This window comes from Drosophila hydei, unplaced genomic scaffold, assembly GCF_003285905.1.
Source record: "Drosophila hydei strain 15085-1641.00,03,60 unplaced genomic scaffold, DhydRS2 tig00008130-arrow-arrow-pilon, whole genome shotgun sequence".
Classification (NCBI taxonomy): Eukaryota; Metazoa; Arthropoda; class Insecta; order Diptera; family Drosophilidae; genus Drosophila; species Drosophila hydei.
In genome coordinates this window covers 2,042,188-2,062,221 of record NW_022045839.1, presented here as the reverse complement: position 1 = coordinate 2,062,221, position 20,034 = coordinate 2,042,188, and the positions used below count along the sequence as shown (strand labels likewise).

The window sequence follows — 20,034 nt, the reverse complement described above, 5'->3', positions numbered from 1 at the left end:
TTTCTCTATGACTGTTTCTCTCTATCTCCTCTCAGTTTCCAGTTTTCAAGTTTATGAACTGTTTGCAGTTGTTGGCCGCAGCTACAATGCAGGCAACGAGCTTCAACTTCGACTTTGTTAACTTCGAACACCCTCACAAAGGGCATATTGACTTGCTCAACTCTTGATATAGAAAGTATCTTAAAAGTGAATAATAAATGCAAATTACAAAAACTTTAATTTAAAACACTTTTTACTTTACCGAAATCCATAGAGCATATAGAGTGCGGTTCCCCTGAGCTTGCTCTTCCTGCTCGTTTATGCTTAAAAAATATCTTTAAGCTTGCAGTTGCCTAGGCGGTTCCTCTGTCTTCCTTTCCTTGAGACTGCAATTTAGTAAAAATAACTAAGCTTATCAGCATTGCTAGATATTCAGGTTGTCTAAAATGATTATAAATATTTTTATAATATTTATATATATTATATTTTATTTATTTAAGCATTTAAAATCAATTTATTCACTTTTTCTCTTAGAGATTCTCAGAGATGATATTTTTTTTCCGACTTAATCAATCTAACTGAAACGTATCTAATTTAAATTTTATTTTTATTATGCAATTTATATTAGGGCTAAGATATCTTAAATATAGTATAATATATTCATCATTGCAAGTACCTAGACTTTAAACTGAAAGATATGCTTAAGCGAAAGGCCAACAAAAATGTATTTTTCAATAAAATTCTTAAAATATATAAAATTTTATAGAAAATATTAATAGCTTGGCATTGCAACTAAGTAAGTCTCATGACTTCTCTGGGTGCAGTGGGAAAATAAAAACGTGAAACCCTTTTACGGTCTTCTAATAGCTATTCACACTCTTAACATCTGTTGGTTCGATCAAGCTCTTTAGCTGTTGGCTGTTGGCTGTTGGCTGTTGCCAGTTGAGGCCTCGTCAACTTTCTCGTCGCATTGGGAATTGTTTTGGCGCGTGTTTTCGTGTTGAACAAGTTTTCCATGGTATTTTTCCTGCACGATTACAGGCAATTCATTGCCATTTATGCTCCGCTCTCCGTGGTCTCTGTGCCCATAAGCGGTTTCTCCATTTTCCATTTTCCTTTTGCGCTGGCGTGCGTCGATCCATTAGCGCTGGACATGGCCAATTTACACTTTAGGGCCTCGACTTGACCGTAGATTGCCAGCTCCAATGGAGCCAGACAACACGTACCAAATCCGTTAAATCACGATGCTCAATGCAAATGCAGTTAAGGCGCATAAACAGAATACTCAAGTTCTTAGCCAAGTTTGTTCACAGATATTTCGGGGATATTGCAAAGAAATTGAGATTTGAATTAAATACATTTCTTACCAATACAAATATATTTTCTTCTAAATCACGAATGAGCAAATTTCAATTTAGTTAAATAAAAAATGTGCAAGAAAGATTTAGGTCAGTTGACTAATGTAATCAGTTAATATTGCAGATTTAAACACAGAATTTATGTTTTTTAATCAAATAATGTTCGGCGACTGTCGCCGAAGCATTAGGCTTGTCGAGAACGTAAGGTCGCCATTGTTTCCGTTGACTTATCTTTCGTAATCAACTTCCAGTTGTAGCCGTCGCCAGGCAATTGACTAGCGAACAATGGGAACAGCCAGGCGATATGCATATGTTGTCCGAAAATAGATCTCAGATTGTAGTAGATGCCAGCGTCGTAATTGTGCTTATCCTTAAGATCACGCTCCCAACTTAGTTCGCCTCTTAGCACAAGGGGTGCGTGCACGAAGATCATTCCAACCGAGAAAATTATGTAGATTAAGTTCAGTGAGAGTACAGTATTATGTAGAATCTGATTCAACGTTAATGCGGAAAGGAATACAGCGGAAAACAGCGGAGACATAAGCAAGCAGAAATGCTTTAAGTTGTAGAACATCAAAATGCTCGATAACAATGCGGAATAGACGACCAAACAGGTGAAATAGCGGAAATTTTGATGACCAATGCAACAGCCGGTGAAGAAGCAATGATGATCGCGTGTCAAAATGCAAGTGCGACATTGGGAACAGTGGAACGATCGGGGCGGCGCTAAAGCATCGCAGATCTCGCAATGCTGCCAGTTCGTATACTCATCGTCCTCTGCGCCAAAATCTTTGATGCGTTCATCTACGTGAAGGGGCGATGGCATTAAGCGTTATCAGTTAGCCAGTTAACCAACAGAATACTCACGATCGACCGATGTATCGACTATCATGCAGGCCATAAGATTTGTCATTGCATTAACATAGAGCAAGATTATGCAGATGACCGTTACCGCATAGACGTATCCTCCAGGTGAATGGTACTGAGGTATCACAACTATGAAATCGTACAGCAGCACAATTGGTAAGACAATGACCAGAACTAGATGACAAAAGATATCCGTCTTAGTCGTAAGCTTTACATTGCGACGTAGCTTCATCCGGGGGAAGAATCGATTCAGAGAGGTAAACATAATTTACGATTTACAATTTACGTTTACGACTACAACAAATATTTATCTAGTTTGTGATTTGACGAGCGTTTTTCTTGGAATGCCACATGAATACAGAATATATTTTAATATTTCTAAGCATGGCTTACTTAAATCGAATTCGTAAATATAAGTAGTTTTTACTAAATTGGATCAACCGTTTGTTTTAACCCTGATAGCTTAAGATATATGTATGTACATAAATACATATTTACATACATAGATAAATGCATACATACATACATATATATGTAGAAAAATACATGCATAAATAACCTCAAGATACCGTGACATATTTTCAGAGTGAATACTCGCTATTCACAATAATTACTCTCTTGATGTTTCTTAGTAATTGCTTTCGCTACAGTTAGCACATACGTATCTACATAGAAGTCTACGATGACAACTGCCTTTCCCCCTCGCGCACTTTACACCGACATTTAAGAAATTTCTTTACTGCTACTTAATTAAAGAGTATGACCCAAACTTGAATTGTTGCTGTTCGACGTACAGTAATAAGGCTGATGAGTTTTTGAATGAATTCAAATTGTTTTGCGCCTCGGTTTCGGTCTGGCTAGACAACGGCAATTGGCTATCTCTTTTCAATTACTGTCTCTGCTATTGACTATGTCAAGGGCTCTATCTCTCTCTGTCGCTCTCAGCTGGCTTAATTGCATTACGCAAGTTTTGATTCTCTTTAACTGTTCTTGAAAAACAATTATGAGAAAAACAGTAAATGGCAAAAACGAAATACACAACGCTTAGACATCTGTAATACATGTGTTTGAGTATGTGTGTGTGTGCGTGCTTGTTGGTGTGTGTGCGACATTTGCATGATTTATTCGCAATATCACACCCAGAGCTCGTTCAGATCTTGTTGAACAACAGCTACAGGCTGACGCATACATGTTGGAGTCCGCGAGCTTATGCAAATGTATGTTTATGTATATGTACATATATACACGTGCATGCATGCATGCGACTTTTCATTTATCAATTTTAAAAGCAACGGCAGAAAAGGTGTGATTCAGTTGAACCCCACTTTCGGCCGTCCGATTGAAATTCTGTCTTGGATATCCATTTGACATTTGGCATAAGTACATACATATGTACAAATGTATGCATATTAGCATGTGTATGTACGTATGCACATGTACGTGATAATGTACCTATAGAACAGGCAAGACGTCAGGAAATATGCATTATAGAGAAACGCATGAATAATACATTCAACTGAAGCGAGAACTTGATAGCAAGTTAGCTTTAATAAATAATATTAACATACATACAGAAATATAACTGATTTGCATTTTAATTATCCGCAATTGCAAATGCAATATAAATAGCTATTCGAAAAGAAACAGTCGTAGACTTCGTTTGATCTGACGTTTCTCAACACTCCCTTTCCGATAACAGCTGCCCTGTGGTGGAAGAGCGATCATAAATAAATGTCATAATGCAATAAAAGAGAAAAGTGTCATACGCGCCAACATGGACATGGACATGGACATGCGACCCCATGCCAAAACACACAAACACACGCACATGAATGCGCAACCCACACCCACACATTAAATACCACGAAATCCAGTTTCATTTCAAGATATTTGCGGCACCTCCGCAACCGAGTTGCGTGTAAAATGCAAAAGAAGATGATAAAATGTGAAATTACAACGGAGCATAAACACATAAATACATGTACGTATGTATGTATGTATGTTTGCATTTATATATAAATACAAGAGAGACATTTTGAGACACTCTCCCAGATGCGTAGGTGTGCTTGATTAAAACTAAAATACCAAATGCAAAGTTCAAGAGCTGCGTGTGTGTGGGTGGATGAATTATAAAGCTTTATTACAAAACTGTGGGAACAATTTGCATACTCTTTTTGCTGTGCTACTGTATTTGAACTTGTTCTGTTCATTTGAAGTTTGGAACTTTTGAAATTTTGAAGCCAACATTAACTGTTACTCTCGAAGACTGTAAGACTCGAAACATTAGCTTAAATTAAAGTCTATATCATATGATAACTACTATAGTTATCTAGTATAGTTATAATAGATATATATTAATAGATATATAAATGTAAATACGTATATATCAGCTCATATATATTATCATCTATCAGTTCATATTATAAGTATGCTGATTAAGTTAACTATTTAAAAAATCATAATATTATGAATAATCAAATTATATCACTTAATTGTGAGTCCAAAAACAAGGCTAATTCATTTTTCAACTTTTAAATCAGCCTCACTCAAATATAACTAGTTTTATTTCAAATGCGCTCAACTGTAAAACTTTAAACAGGACCCATGATTTCCGGAGGGTTATTCGACCAAGGTATGTCACACGCAACTTTTTTTGCAAAAATTTCTTTTTTGTTGGTGCCCAGATTAGCGAAGCGAGCTGAGAAGTTGGATTAAAGTTTGCTTACGAATATATATATAGCGAATAAAAAGTTGTATATATCACTGTACACATACATACACATGTATATATCCATATTCTTCTACATATGTTCAGAGATGGCATCACTCGCTTTCTTTTTTTGTTGTTTTTTTTTTTTTTGAGCCAACAGCCCGCAAAAGTTCAGTCTTTCCGGTCACTGATTCTTTTTTCTTGGGTGAAAATTATAGTTTATGATTATAATTAATACGGGTAAATGTTTATGACTAGCGAACGCATTGCTTAACGTGTTAACTTTCGCTTTCGCGAAACAAAACAAAAAACAAACAATTTTTCTAATTAGATTTTTTCTACTTGAGCACGCTGTATGGATCTGTGTGGATGAATAATCTTGAAGTCGTCAATCTTTATATGTATTTTCAATTTTTGAGCCACGCCCACTGGTAATCGAAATTGTAGCTAACACCATCTCTAATGAACTGCCACGCCCAGGTGTTAATAAAAATTAACTTTTTTACTTATTGATGATTCCCTAAATCATTATTATCAAAATATTGATAGAAATATTTGAACGAGTACCCAGTACCCAGCTATCAGCGCCCACTATGGGCGTGGAAACAATATAAAAAATCTATCTATCTATCTTAAATGCAATGTTCTATCTGTAACGATTTTATGATGTGGTAGAGCTCACAATATTTAAAATAGGGTGTTTTTTCCGCTAGTTCACAGAGATTCCTTTTGTTTGTTTACTTAAGTAAAACAAATACAAACATATTAAAAATATATGCAAAAGAGAATCATAAAGTTAAGCCTCGTAGAAAGCAAGGTAATTAAAGTGGCTTTTGTTCTTTGCCAGTTTGCCGAACGAAGGCCATAAATATGCTGAGGACAGCTCTGGAGAGTCCAAGGGTTGCATTTGTTTACGTTGGAGTTACTCGGCTGGAGGACTTGGCTGCTGATAACGACGACGACGACGACTTCACAGACCACCAAATGGGATAAATAAACGGAGTCGATCGGGGGGTTGTCACAACAAGGCAGCAGGGCGTGGCAGCCGGATTTAGAGCAGTCAAGTCGACCAGGATCTCAATCCAGATGGTCTGCGCCCACAAGAAATACCAGTTCAAGTCGCTTTGTCAGCCCTTTCGCCACTGCAGCAGCAGCAGCAGCAGCAGCAGCAGCAGCGGCAGCAGCTGCCGTGTTTCTCCTCGGGGTTAATTTCAGGTTTCCTTTTGGTATTCGAGACGCGTGCGTCAGTCACATTACTCAACAGGCAGCCCAGCAGGATGCATGAAGCGACGTCCTTCTAGCGTGCCAGTAATTTCATTTATTTTTTGTTTTCCTTTCCCTGCTCCACTTACTCTAAAATTGATGTAGTGCAAATAGAAAGTTGGATGCCCAAAAAAAGGGGCCAGAGCTTAGAATAAACAGCGTCTGTTAACATTTTGCATACCCTGCACATATGGTGAATGCTAATGCAGGGTATATTGGTTTTGTGTAAGTGTATGGGACAGGCTGAAGAAGACGTGGCGGACGCCATTGATGAGCACGACAAGCTGTGCCGACATCTAGACAAGTTCGTCTAGCCGCCAGGGTATTTGGGTATCTCCTAGTCGAGCACTCCCGCCTGGAGCACTCATACTTGTTTTTTTTATGTTTCTGGTCATGTTTATCTAGTTTCATCAACTTCACCCTGCTACCGAAATCTTTCCAGTCTGGTTTGCTTTGTTATTGTGACAGCCTCCCTGCCAGATTGTTGGCTAACTATATATACTATATCCACACTCCATGTGCGTCGGGGTGGGTTGCGTTACAAATTGCTCAAGTGATTCAATTTCGATAATGTTTTTGTGACAATGCTCCAGTGCAGTTCAGTGCGATTCGACTCCAGGCAGAGCCTAGCCTCGATGGAGGGTGCGGGTTGTGGCATGTGCGTTCTCCATAAATCTCACAATGCGACACTCCATAAACACGGAAAAGGAAAGCAATACAAATATATTTATTTATTATTATATGCATAGGCAAAAGTCTCTGATTTATGGCAATTTGATTCCTTTGTTTGAATCTATAAAAATTTTGATGCCAATTTTATGGCAGCCAATTAATAAATGGTCCAAATGGCATAAATGCAGCACTAAAACAAGAGTAGAATGAACTCAATATCGACAGCCGTTTCGGCTTGAGTTTAATTTGTTTTCCTATTGCGCTTGTCTGGTCACCCACTACAAGTCTAGCAACATATTTAGTTCTCAAATGAAATGACCTCCCACAGCAAAGGCAACAGTTTGATGAGATGCGTTCATCTCCCATTGCCGTTAAGTCAATGTGCGTGCTGGTTGCAATTAGCACTGAGTCGGCTGCGACTCTCTGGGAGTTGCACAAATACATCGATGCTGGCCTTAAAGTCTAGAGCATGTCGGCAAGTGATAAGCAGAGAATCTTCTGCTATTAGCTTCGCTGACAGCAGCAGAACAGCCGCAGCAACTGTAAATCAGATACGAATACAACTTTTAGAAATGGAAATTGTCACGAATTGCTGCGCACAGGTGACCAAGCGAGTGAGGAGGCAAGCGAGCGAGACAATGTGTGTGTGTGTGTGTGTGTGTGTCTGTGTGTGTGCGTGTCATATAGTAGCTGTCAGTTACCCCACCAGGCACCCACCCACGCGCCTAGCCCCACTCAAATGTCCAAAGTGTAGCTAATAAGTAGCGCACCCATAGATAATAAAAACGATACAATGCGATCAAGAGTAAACAGTCGAACAAAGTCGCAATTGGCGCACAAAAGCGAACATAAAATGTGTCAATTTACGACTCAAATATACCTCGCAAGCTAATATATAAATATATTCATTTAGCAAATATATAAATATATTCATAGAATTTCTCGAAAAATAAGTTGGCTAAAACTTTGTATATATTAATTGGTAAAGCACGTAACTCTAAACTGAACAGAATTTCTGATAAATGTAAACTATCACAATATATAAAATATATGTGAAAAGAGAGAATAGAGTTTTGTATATTAGTTGGAAAATCATATAAGTGGAAGAGCTATTCAATACATATCTATTAGCACAGCTTGCTGCTTCTTGTTGCATTGCTAAATGCGCAAGGAATATTTAAATAAATATATTATATATATTTTTTACAATTATTACAAAGAAAAACACTTGCGATTATATCAGTTTGACTTACTTAATTTACTTAGCTGTGTATTTTTCCATTTGGATCTAGGAAAAGCAGTTTATATTTTAATTGTTTCTAAGTTTTCCAGATTTAATATATTATATTATTATGATTCTTAGTACATTTGTATTAAATTATCATAACTATATATTATTTTCTAGCTCCTCTTACCTATATCAACCCTTTTGGCGCTTCACACTTAGAGGGTACAAATAGCAGGGCATAAAAACGGAAGCTAGCCGAAATTGAAGCAACTGTCGACAGTGCCACAGAGAAAATAAACGAGAGACAAGCAAACAACAATTAAAGCGTGACACAGTGAAAAGCTAGACAGAGCCAAAAGCTAAATGCGTTCAATAGATAACTGCGAAGCAGCTCACAGATGGGCCAACCGAAAAGCAATTGAATGAATCGAATATTGTCTCAATGTCTGTCCACAAGTAAGTGGGCCCCCACAGTACAGAAACCCCTGCCGCAAAGTAAAAGTCGACAGCGCCCTCGCCCCAAATTGTGGCGCTTGAAACGGACTCGCCTCGAAAATGTCAGAGATGCCGGAACTCGATATTGCAATGAATAATACCCCATATATGTAAGCGCCTAATCCAGATGCACTACTTCGGCTCGGCGCCTGTTTCTTGATTGAAAAATTGCCCAGCCAACGGCTACTGAAATTCCATTCCAAATTAACTTTACGCTAAAGAAATGTTTCTGTGTGAGTGCTACAAAAGCGAACAGCTAGGCGCACTTACTTAGGTAGCCAAGGTAGGAGCTAAGGCGATGAGGAGCTCTATAAATATAGAAGGTGGAAGGTGGAAGATGGAAGGTGGAAGATGGAAGATGGAAGATGGAAGATGGAAGATGGAAGATGGAAGATCGAAGATGGAAGATGGAAGGTGGAAGATGGAAGGTGGAAGGTGGAACATATATGTCCTATATATCCTATATATAATATACCATATATTATGTATATAGTATACTATACAACATATACTCAATTTCCTCACATTCACCTCTTTATATGGAGCATTTTCTATTAATCAATCAAAATGTTCGTAAAGTTGTTCAGATTGTTAAAGTGAGTAAATGGTTGCTATGAGCGCTTAATTCACAAGAATTAAGAGACGATAACCCAACTCAAATCTGGCTGATGGTCCGCTATAAGAATCCGGCGCCCGACATGGGGCCCCATGTGATCGACATTGAACAATGGAAACTCTTGTGAGATTTTATCAAACAAAAGTTATGATTTGCTCTGCATAATTGAATCAATTAAGCGATGGCCAAGAGAGCCCAAAAAAAGAAATTATTAACTTACAAAATAAAAGAGTTGCTAGACTATGAAAATGCCCTGTAAAAAAGTTACTTTCTGACATTACTTTTTATCAGAGAGCAACTTTACTATAGCTAGAAATGTATTATATTTTAATGTGAGCTTATTCTGAAGCATAGTCGTGCATACCCCATGAGTTTCTGGTATTTAAGTGAAATAATTAATGCAGTGAAGCAAATTCGGCGAACAACATGCGTTGTAAATGGAATTGTGAAGAATGCGTTGCAGAGATTCAACATTGTGAGCATAAATGAAGGAGAGAGCGAGAGAGAGAAAGATGGAAATATGAGTGGCATCAAATGCAGCTCATAAATAAGGGCGTGCAGCAGCACACAGAGTAGCAGGGGCATGTCAAGTACTGCTGCAGCAGCAGCTAGTTGTAATTGAAAGCTTTCAAGCTGCAGCAGTCGATGGGGCGTGGGGCTGCGCCTGCGCTTTGCAAGCCACAGCAGCACTTGTATATGGATCGATGTCAATCGACTGCCATTAGAGCCACTTAACAGCTGCAAATGCAGCCGAAATTGATTTTAAATGCCAGACAATAAAGAAAAGGTTCTGATTTCATATGAATCGCGAGGCTGTTGCAACCAAAGACGCTATACACATGACGCACGCCCAACTGACAATGCGCTGAGCGGAAGTCACTCGCAGCAGCAGCAGCAGCACCTAAAGAATGCCAGAGACGCCGCCAGCAACTAGATTCTTGCATTTATTTCGCATCACATTCATGTGAAAGACAAAGTAAATTAGCAGCTGCAGCAGAGTCATAATTGAAGACGCTGCTCTGTTGCAACAGCAAGTGTCGCAGTTCATTTGCAACAAATGTTGCATGCATCTATGCCTCGCAGAGACTGAGACGAATTTTCACTTGATTTATGCATTCGCATTTTGCGTCGCTTATGTGCCACAATTTCCCTCAATTTATGATCAAATCCCAAACGAAATTCATTACAAACTTGCCGCCCATAAACATTGCCATCTGCAGCCACATTAGGGTGGCTCACAGCAGGAAGACAACAGAAACTTCGCAGGGAAACACCCTGTGGCCGATCTTCGAATGGTGTTGAGCTTCTCGGGCATTGCAACATTTTATTGTCAACGCGGTCCATTGCTAGATGTCAATCAAAACAACTGGAGCATGAGCATCGGCCCACTCGACAGGGCCCAGGCATTCCAGAGAACGATAAAACATATGCTTATAGACTGGAGCAGTATATATGTGGTGCTACAGGGTATGGGTGGGCATATTGAGATCGGCTTGCTTGTTGCAACTTGAGCAGCAAAAGTGCTGCCACAATTGATGGATGCGAAAAGGAAACGAAAAAGAAATCAATCTGTCGTTGGAGTAGCTGAGCGACCGGTTTCCAATGTTGTTATCCAACTGAAGATTCCAAAAGAGAAAGAGAAAGAGAAAAGGAGAGGGAGAGGCAGAGGAACCCCAAGGAGACCCCAAACGCGTGCTATTGTCGCTGGCCCAGCATCAATCGCTTTCCCATTCACAATCACTTCAATCTTCTGGCCTCGGTCTGCCTGCACCCTCCTCGCTTCCCACAGCTGCCAAATGCATTCAATCACTTTATTTGTTGCATCTCCACAATCATCTTCTGCCTCTCGCTGCCTAACTGAGAAATATGTACTTTATTTACTTTGCACTTATGACCCCCATGTCGGTGCTGGCTGTCGCCGATCGGGTTAAGTGAATCTGATACGAAGACTCTCCAACGACTCTGCATTTGCATCTCATCTCATCTCGAGCTGCTGCCGCTGCTGCTGCCTTTCATTTCCCGTCGTCTCTCGTTTTCTGTTGCCTGTGTTTGGCCGGCAGCTACACAGAAATGTCATTGCAACGACAAACATAAATCGCATTCGCTCTCTCTCTCTCTCTCAATGCTCTCTGTCTCTCTCTCTCCCAGAGTATCTTTCGCTCGCTCTCTGTCTTCTTGACCATCGCCCGCTGCAGCTGCACAATACTTTAGATGCAAACACTGATGGATTGTGTCCCTGGCCCCAAAGATCTTTATGCTTATATGTATCCACATAGCCAGTAGCTAAATCATCTGATGTGTGCTCAAGCACAGTGGTGCAAAAGTGCATATGTTGATCTTTAAAAAAATATAAAAAAAAAATGTTTTTAAATATATTGAAAATTAATTCTATAACTAAATAAAATATTTCTAAAATTAAATATAAATTAAATAATAAATTCAATATATATTTTTCAAATCTATTTAATAATTAAAATATACTAAAAGTATTTTTAAGACATGGTTCTCCATTGAATAATATTTATATAATTTTTTACATATAATAAAGCTTTCAAAAATATAAATATTTCTTTATTAAAGAAATTAAAAATCAAAAAAATAATTAGAATAAATTCTAAAAATGTTTTCACCATATTTATTGCTAAAGCCATATTTTAAGGTTATTATAAACATTTATAGAATTTATTTCTGATTTAATATATATTTCAAAAAGTTAATGAGCTATAAATGTATTTGCCAGATTCTTCGGAAATGAGATCAAAATAATTAAATATAAAAAATATGACAAAAACTTGAAAAAATATATTTGAAAAATATTTTTTGTTGAAGATTTTTATTTTACAATGTTTTATTTTTTTCTTTTTATTTTTTAATAAAACATTTATTACTATTTTGAGCCACTGTGCGACGCCGAGTCGTTGGAGTTTGACACCGATTGAATGACAACAGCGGCAACAGCAGCAGCAACAGCGGCAACTGTGTGCGGTACTTGCAACTGCTTGCAGCTGCAAGAGTATCTGTGTGAATATGTGTGTGTGCTGGCAACTGTATTAGTGTATTAGTGTGTGTGTGCGTGTATTCTTTTGTGCTACGGGCTGCCTTGTCGCAGATCTTTAATTGCAGAATTGTGTTTTGCCGCCGCCGCCTCGTCCATAGATGAGGATGGATGTGCATTGTGGCAGCGCGACGCACATGCATTGCCCATCTCCGGCCTGATCTTGGTGATTAATTGACGTTGGTGTCGCGTGAGCTGCGCGGGTTTATTAAAAGGATTACAAGATGTGAATGCGCGACGGAGTCCGCTCGAGTCGCAATTCCATAAATGCCAGCATAGACTGAGGCAGCCAGTCGTAATAAGATTAATTACGAACGCCTCAGCCAAGAGCCAACACACACACTCACACACACACACACTTCGAATAGGGCACAATATTTTGACATGACAATTAGAAACTTGAAGTATTCCATTGTGTTTTGAAGTGACTCCATCAATTTGAAAGCTTTAAGTTCCTGAACAATATTCATAAACTACAAATACATTTTGGACCATCCCCTGGGACCTTCAGCTGTAATCCTGGCCAGACATTTGCATATATTTAGTCTTTGTATCCTATTGACACGCGAGCTCTGCTGGATAAGTGTCATCAGGGGCGCAAATAATTGACTTTTAATAGAGGGTCGGGCCCAAACGGCGTTACGCCAATTAGTGAAAAGTGCCATTAAGGGTCGCTTAACCATTTTGTGAGTAGAAATATGAGTGTATATAGCTGGACATTATAGATATATATATACACATGTGAGTCTCGGGCGACTCGTTTGCTTTACTGCTCCTTGTCAACGGCAGAAAGTGAAATTCGCAAATGTTTCGCTAAAGTATGCAATTTGTTGTAGTGTTTAATGATTGTTTTTTTGCCAATGCCAATGACGATGATGATGTCATCGCCCAAGACAACCGTACGAATGCGCAAAGCATCCAATAAATCACAGGCCGATCGCAGAGTTTATGCTCATGCTCATGCTCATGTCCGACTCGTGACAGCTGGAAACCCAACTATGGCTGCGGCTGCACGCCAAAGACCCAGACAACGAAGTGGAGCAGCTGCCAGAGATTAGTCAGCTTCAGTGACTGGCAGCGCTGGCAGCACTGGCGGAACCGGCGGGACTTGGCGCACTTCAACTCTCTCGGGAGCTCGCGCAAGCTGCTCAACTGGTTTGCGCGCCTGCAACGCAAAAAGGGGGAAACGTGCACAAAGATCAAGGTGAAACACTCGAAGCACTCGCTCAGTATTCATTAGGTTAGCCCACTATATGCTTAGAGCTTCTATATATATTTTTACAACTGATCAATTTAAAATGCAAATCAAAAGTTAGCATTAAATATCAACAGATCTTTAGCTAAGCTAAGCGGATCGATTGCAACTGGACTAGGCAAGCGGCTGCTTAATGCCCGCCAAAGTCAAAAATTATAAATAAAAAAAATTATAAATAATTCATTTGAAGGAAGATAGACCCAAGACTGATATGATCTGTCCATTGGGCGCATGGACTAAGAGAAATTATAGAATTTTTTTGAGATCTTCGCGAGAATTAGGAATGGTTGCTCTATGATCTAACTTATCCTAGCGCTGAAAATAGTTTATATGTGATTTCAGCTGGCGTAAATATATATACAAAAATATATAAAATATATTTGAATTGCCCTTGCAGTCAAGTCTCTCAAGGCACTTCAGAAAACTAATATACTTTCCTTCATTTCACGAACGAGTACAAAAATATTGATTGATTAACTGTAGGAGAGAACGACACATATACATAGCCCTATAGCCAGTGAGAGCTTTAACAAAATGTATAATTAATAATTTAAATTATTCATTGAGCTTGAACTTTCGCACATTTAAGCGCTCACGTTTCATGAACGTTAATACGTAATATAAACAACAAATTGAGAATTGAGTAGAGAGACCATTACTGACGTAATGCAAGCTTAACGGTTAACAGCTTAGAGGTCACTCACAGATACAAAGCCAAAAAGTTAGCAGAGAACACGTTGTTGGCCACAATGAAACCGCAAAATTTATGAAACACTAAAAACGCAGAGGTCTTAACCCTCATGCTTTCTCAGACGCAATCTCGTTTCCCAGCTGCGATTATTCATGCTCAAGACAGAAGAAGATCTGCGTTTTGAACAGTTGCTGGCAGTGCAATTTCCAATTTGCTAAAGGTTAAGAAAGCGAAAAGCGTAAAAAACAAGTACATTTCCAACTGGCAAACAGGAAATGCCCCAACTTACCAATTCGCAGCAAATTGATGGCATTTCCTGAAGATTTTCTCAGTGCGCCGAAAAAACCTGTTCTCTAACGCTCGCCGGAACTTCATTAAAACCTAATAATGTTTATTTAGTAACACCTTAGCAGCTAATTTGTTTAGGCCCTCGAAGCATGTGCACTTAGCCAACATAGCTAAGAGCTTTAATGTGCTTGGCTCGTTTCAATCGAAAAGCCAGCTTAAAACTTTACGATTATGCTTATGCGTGCGTTGTCACAGATAGACAAACATATACATATGGAGGTAGCTACAGATACATGCTGCATGAGTCACGGTCACGCTTAAGAAAGGTAAAAAGAGGCATAAGAGAAAATGCCCAAAATGACGAAGTGCACATTCATGAATTTTGAAATGGGCCGCCAGAGAATCAGAAAACAAAGCAAAAACAAAAACTGTTGGCTTAACTGTGAGCGTGACTGGGTTCCGAAAATGATTTCTTGTTGTTGTTATTGTTACTGTTGCTGACTGTTGACTGTTATGTGATCAGTGACTCTTTGGCTTTGGCTCCAATAATTCGCGCCAATGTGCTGAAAAGTGCTTTTTGTGACATGCTTAAAGTTAAGTTCTCTCCTCTTTCTTTTCATTGCATATTATTAGCGCGATTTCTTTTCGTCGCCCGCTTGATGTTACTGACAAATGTTTTAGATATCACTTCTCACTTGGCATTTATTCATTTGCAGTCACTTGTTTTGTAAACTACACAGTTGCCCGTTTCTCATCTGTACATTAATTACTAAAAACACGTAAGAGTTTTTAACCATTTAAAGTTTTTTTAATTCGCTCTATTTCTTCTCCTTCTCCGCGGTCCAGTTTTTGGCACGCTCGGCCGTAAGGGTGTAATCATTGATGGCAATATTTACGCCACCGTATTGATGCGTGGGTGAATCAGGGAAGAATTCCCAGCCCTGTTCAATCGACATCTTCTTGATGACACCAGCGATGCCTAGAATTATTTAGAAGTTTAATAAATCGTTACATTACGTATAATAAAAAGTAAGTTATGTAGAAACGTTACGTTGTTTTATAAATAGCGTTGGCTCAAATTAGTATAACGCTGTTTATTCATATAACGTTACGTTAAATTCATATAATGTTACGTATACTCATATAACGTTGCGTATATTTTTATAACGTTAAGTTGTATTCAAATAATGCTACATTTGGGCGAAACAACGTCACATTATATTCAAATAACTTTACCTTATACTAACGTCATGTTACACTCAATATAACGTTACGTTGCATTACATTTTACGTTGTCTACTTACCAAGGAACAGACCAGCAACCAGGCCAGATACATGACTGTGCTTCCAAGCTCCAAAGATACTGCCGGCAGCAAAGCCTCCAATCAGATAATTTATTCTGCAAATGGAAGCAATCAACTAATAAATATTCCAATCCATTGCTAGCTAACTCATCGTACTTATCATCCTTTCCTCGTATGTTTGTAGCAGCAAGCGTAGTTAGCGTAAATGCTGTAGCCATGCCCATCAGTGGACCCGTGTTGTAGGCGAAGCGTCCCAGTGTGGGTATGTAGCCCTGTGGCTTGGTAAGAGTTAACACGTCAAATGTGGACCACGCCAAGCCTGTGACAATGGCGTATTTGTTTGTGGCCACAATCTTTCCAAAGGCATCTTCGCCATCAGGATGGTCGTAGTACTTGGAACGTAAGATCGACATAGTTGCCTAAATGCAAAAAAAAGAAAACATTTAAATAATAATCACATATAAATCCGAAGATGTTGTCCATGGCTCTGGTATTATCCAAGTGTTTTTATATTGCGATTTAGGCAATGTGATACACATTAAGCGTTTCTCAACAGCATTTTGAATTTGCTAGGCAATTGTTTACACGATTAATGCATTAATGTATCCATTAATTTACTAACCTGCCGAATTTACGTAATTATTTCCAAACGAAGAATTATTTGACAAAACAGCTGTTGAGCAGTGTGTACTTATTATCAAAAATAAGAAAATAAATTCGAAAAATGCCAGCAAAAAGTTATAGTAATGATAGTACTCGTTGATTAAATCTTTAACAAAATTGATATTGTTTTAAATGATTTATTCTGACAGAGTATATCATATTATGCTTGTAATATTAAAGAAATAAAAACTTTTTGCTTACAGTGCCAAAATGAGTTTAACATTTATATGAAATTAGAATTGTGTATGTTAAGTCGATAAGCTGATAGAGCAACCGCCAACGTAAATTGGATGTACTAAATTTTCGATTAAAATACGATATATTTACTCGATAGTCAAAACGATTACGTACCCGTCTTCAAGCATTGACAAAGTCTTCAACTATTTTCGTCTGTTACTCTAAATTCCTTTTCAAATATTTAAATAGACAATAAAACTTGTTTCTGCCAGCGGAAAGCTTACTCTCGGCTCAAGACTTCATAGATTTCGTGCAAACCTTAACCAATGTGGGTATTCCTTATCAACTGGGAGTAAAGTAAATAATTATCCGAATATCCTGAGGCACTGTTAGCCGGCTCCAAGTTTATCCAGTATGTTAAAATTACATTTAATTCATGTTCAGTAACATAAGCACTTACTGTTAAAAGAAGCTAGAATTTATACCTAAATTCATACATATGTATATATAATGTATCATAAGCAAGTTGTCCGCAGACTATATTAACAACGGAAATGTTAGTTTAAATGAATTAAGAACACGAGACAAGACGAACCAGATGAACTCAGTACACTTAAACAGCTTAAAGAATTTTATTAATTACAATTTATGACTTGAATTTGACTACAAATAATAATTTAGCCAATGGCAACGGCAACGCTTTGGGCTTCTACATAGTTGTATGTACGTGCCAGCGAGCTTTGTTACATTTTGTGCAATGATCAAATAAATTAAAAAATGAACTAAAAACTAAACTATTAGCACGTACAAAACAAATTGCAATTCGATGACACATGTTTGCGCTTTTTGGGTTTACAATGGGATGACACTTCATTTGTTTCCCTTCTCGTGTGCTCAACTATTTGGATTTCTTAGACTCCACAGGCATCTGCTTCTCGACAGCCTGTTTGTAGAGCTGGTTTAAGCCAAAGCATGCTCTCACATTATCGCTGGAGAAGAAAAACTTTTGCAACTTTCCTTTGGCATCGCCGCAAGGACGACGCTCCACCTCCTTGCCCTGCTGGAAGAGTATTAACGTAGGCAATTGCTTCGAGAAGCTGCTGTCTGAGATATGATATTTGGCCGCAACATCTGGGAAGCGTCCAATATCGATTTTACCAAATTTCAATAAATTCGCATTATATTCCGCCGACAGCTCCGCAAAGATCGGTGCAAAATTCACGCAGGTCGGGTTCCAAACGGTGTAGAAACATATTAACCAGCTAACCTTTTTATCCCTCACTAGCTCCTCCTCGAAGGTTTGGGCAGTACGGAAGTAGGTTATATGCTCTGGGCCACGATACGAAGGCTCTGGCAACAGCATTCCAACGAGCACGCAGAGCAACAGAAAACCCAATCCATATCGAAAATCTGCATAGGCCCATAAAATCATATTTGCCACCTTTGTGTAGAGAAACGACGAGGTCAAATAGTTGATCATAGTAACACTTCCAGTTTTACGTGATCGGATCATCACAACAATTAGCAGAAAGAAGAGTATTTCCACTTCGCGACTTTCCATGTCACAGATGTCCTCCTCCTGGTTGGCATGCTGAAAAAGGCGCGTGCATATCACATTCGTCTTCTTTGACACCAGATACGATATGGCCAGAAGTATGTTAACCCAATAGTAAGGCTTAGCCAGCACTTTTAGCTCCTTTTTCCATGACATCGTTCAGTTGTGTACCGTTTTTTTATCTGGGTCACCTTTTTAATTAACAACTTCCCGTAATTTATTTTCTTGTTAGCTAATTTTGGCGAGGAACAACCTGACCGATAGACAGCTGCTCTATTAGTACTGCTGTAAACTTAGCAGACCTATGCTAAGTTATAAAGTGGCAGCTGCTGCTGCTCGATAAGCACTGTTATACAATCGGGCATAAATAACAGCTGTTGGAAAACAGTGCTGTAAAGTGTGCTTGAATAACGGGTACGTTACATTTAAAATTCAATTTAAATATAGGTGTAAATTAGACATACTTTTTTTATTTGATAACAAATTTCGCGCTCTTTCTTTTGTAATCTACACACTAAAGGCATTTAAGCATATAAGCAAATCGATAGTCCGAATCTTGTTCAGCTACCAGCGTAACAGTGCTGTAAGTGCGCCCAAAAACACCTCAAGTGAAAATTCAAGGGCCTGGCTAATTTGATTTGTTTACATGTATTTTCAACAAACAATTAATCTGATATACTCTATGCTGATAGTAGAGCAATTATAATGTCTTTGATAGCCTTGCCCAATATAAGATCCGCCTAATCTATTTTTCAGCATGTGTTGTTTTTATGTTTCTATACATATATATAAATATATTGTATTCTAATCAGGTTTACGAATCATTCTACGTGACTTCGGACGCTCGTGGCTAGACAAGCCATTAGGTGTCACAATTTTGGGCAACCTCTTTTATTTTTATTATTTGTTAATTTTTTGCAAAAGTAATGCTGATTGCAGGCGTGGAGTGATGCATAAGATTTTAGCTGTAGTCAACAAATCGCGCGTCATAGATTTGCCTATATGGCTGACGCTTATTTTTACAGTTATCAATAATAATGCTCTCAATAAAATATTGCAAATATAGCATTTACAAAGCTTTGCCATGAGCCTGGCAACAGCTGAACGCACAATGCAATCAATTGATAATTATAAAAAAATGGGACTACAGAGATTTTTAAGCAGTAGTAATTAAACAAAATTTTAATCGGAAACATAATAAAAAACAGTATAAAAAAGTTACATTATAAGCAATCACTCAGCTGGTAAACAACTTACTCAATAAACAAAACATACAACAAAACTCAATATATATATTAGTAAGGTCAGTAAATGCATCAGCAGGTATATATATGTATATGTGTCCACTTGTCTATATGTCTGCACCGATTTTGTACTTGTGTACAGATAGAGTCGAACCGGTTCGAGTCGGTTTAGTTGTTGACTTCACATGAACCGATCAAAGATAGAGCTGTCCATAGCCCACGTTCATGGCCAAATGAATAACTGGGCTAAGAATTGACCAATTAAGAAACAAGGAATAAACCCACAGCTAGACAACAGCTGGGAAATGGCTTATCATATCAAATTCGTCGATAACTATTTATTGAGCCTACACTTTTTCAAAGGTTGACAGATTTTCCATTTATTGTTTTTTCTTCAAGTTTTTTTTAACAAACTGCGCAGTTTAGCTGAGCGTGTGATTAGAAATGAATTTCAAATTTCATTCGCTTATCAAGCATCTGAACAAAAGTCGAAAAGTCTAGTTCAAATATATATATATAAATGTCTATGTATATTTATTTGGAAAATCTGCATGCAACAAAAAGAAAAATCCAGCAAAAGGCCTCCTGAGGCATACACACTCTCTTACACAAAC

At 38.2% G+C, this 20,034-nt stretch overlaps 3 protein-coding genes across 4 annotated transcripts; all 3 read right to left on the bottom strand.

Annotated features, from left to right (window-relative positions):
• Nucleotides 1-1,416: 1,416 nt before the first annotated feature.
• Nucleotides 1,417-2,556, bottom strand: LOC111597981 (probable palmitoyltransferase ZDHHC24). Its single transcript, XM_023312957.2, has 2 exons — nt 2,205-2,556; nt 1,417-2,141 (listed from the first exon to the last, which is right to left on the bottom strand). The coding sequence occupies exons 1-2, from the start codon at nt 2,467-2,469 to the stop codon at nt 1,522-1,524; spliced, it is 885 nt and encodes a 294-aa protein (XP_023168725.2). The 5' UTR covers nt 2,470-2,556; the 3' UTR covers nt 1,417-1,521.
• Nucleotides 2,557-15,152: 12,596 nt separating this feature from the next.
• On the bottom strand, nt 15,153-16,497 carry LOC111597999 (NADH dehydrogenase [ubiquinone] 1 alpha subcomplex subunit 11). Of its 2 annotated transcripts, none has more exons than XM_023312987.2 (4): nt 16,404-16,497; nt 15,938-16,200; nt 15,782-15,876; nt 15,153-15,456 (listed from the first exon to the last, which is right to left on the bottom strand). In XM_023312987.2, exons 2-4 carry the CDS (start codon nt 16,192-16,194, stop codon nt 15,296-15,298), a joined length of 513 nt encoding a protein of 170 aa, XP_023168755.1. In that variant the 5' UTR covers nt 16,195-16,200; nt 16,404-16,497; the 3' UTR covers nt 15,153-15,295. The 2 variants fall into 2 exon arrangements, with proteins under 2 accessions (XP_023168755.1, XP_023168756.1); XM_023312988.2 differs by lacking the exon at nt 16,404-16,497 and adding an exon at nt 16,367-16,386.
• Nucleotides 16,498-17,272: 775 nt separating this feature from the next.
• LOC111597998 (thioredoxin-related transmembrane protein 2 homolog) lies at nt 17,273-18,457 on the bottom strand. Its single transcript, XM_023312985.2, has one exon. The coding sequence runs from the start codon at nt 18,330-18,332 to the stop codon at nt 17,520-17,522; it is 813 nt and encodes a 270-aa protein (XP_023168753.1). The 5' UTR covers nt 18,333-18,457; the 3' UTR covers nt 17,273-17,519.
• Nucleotides 18,458-20,034: the final 1,577 nt, after the last annotated feature.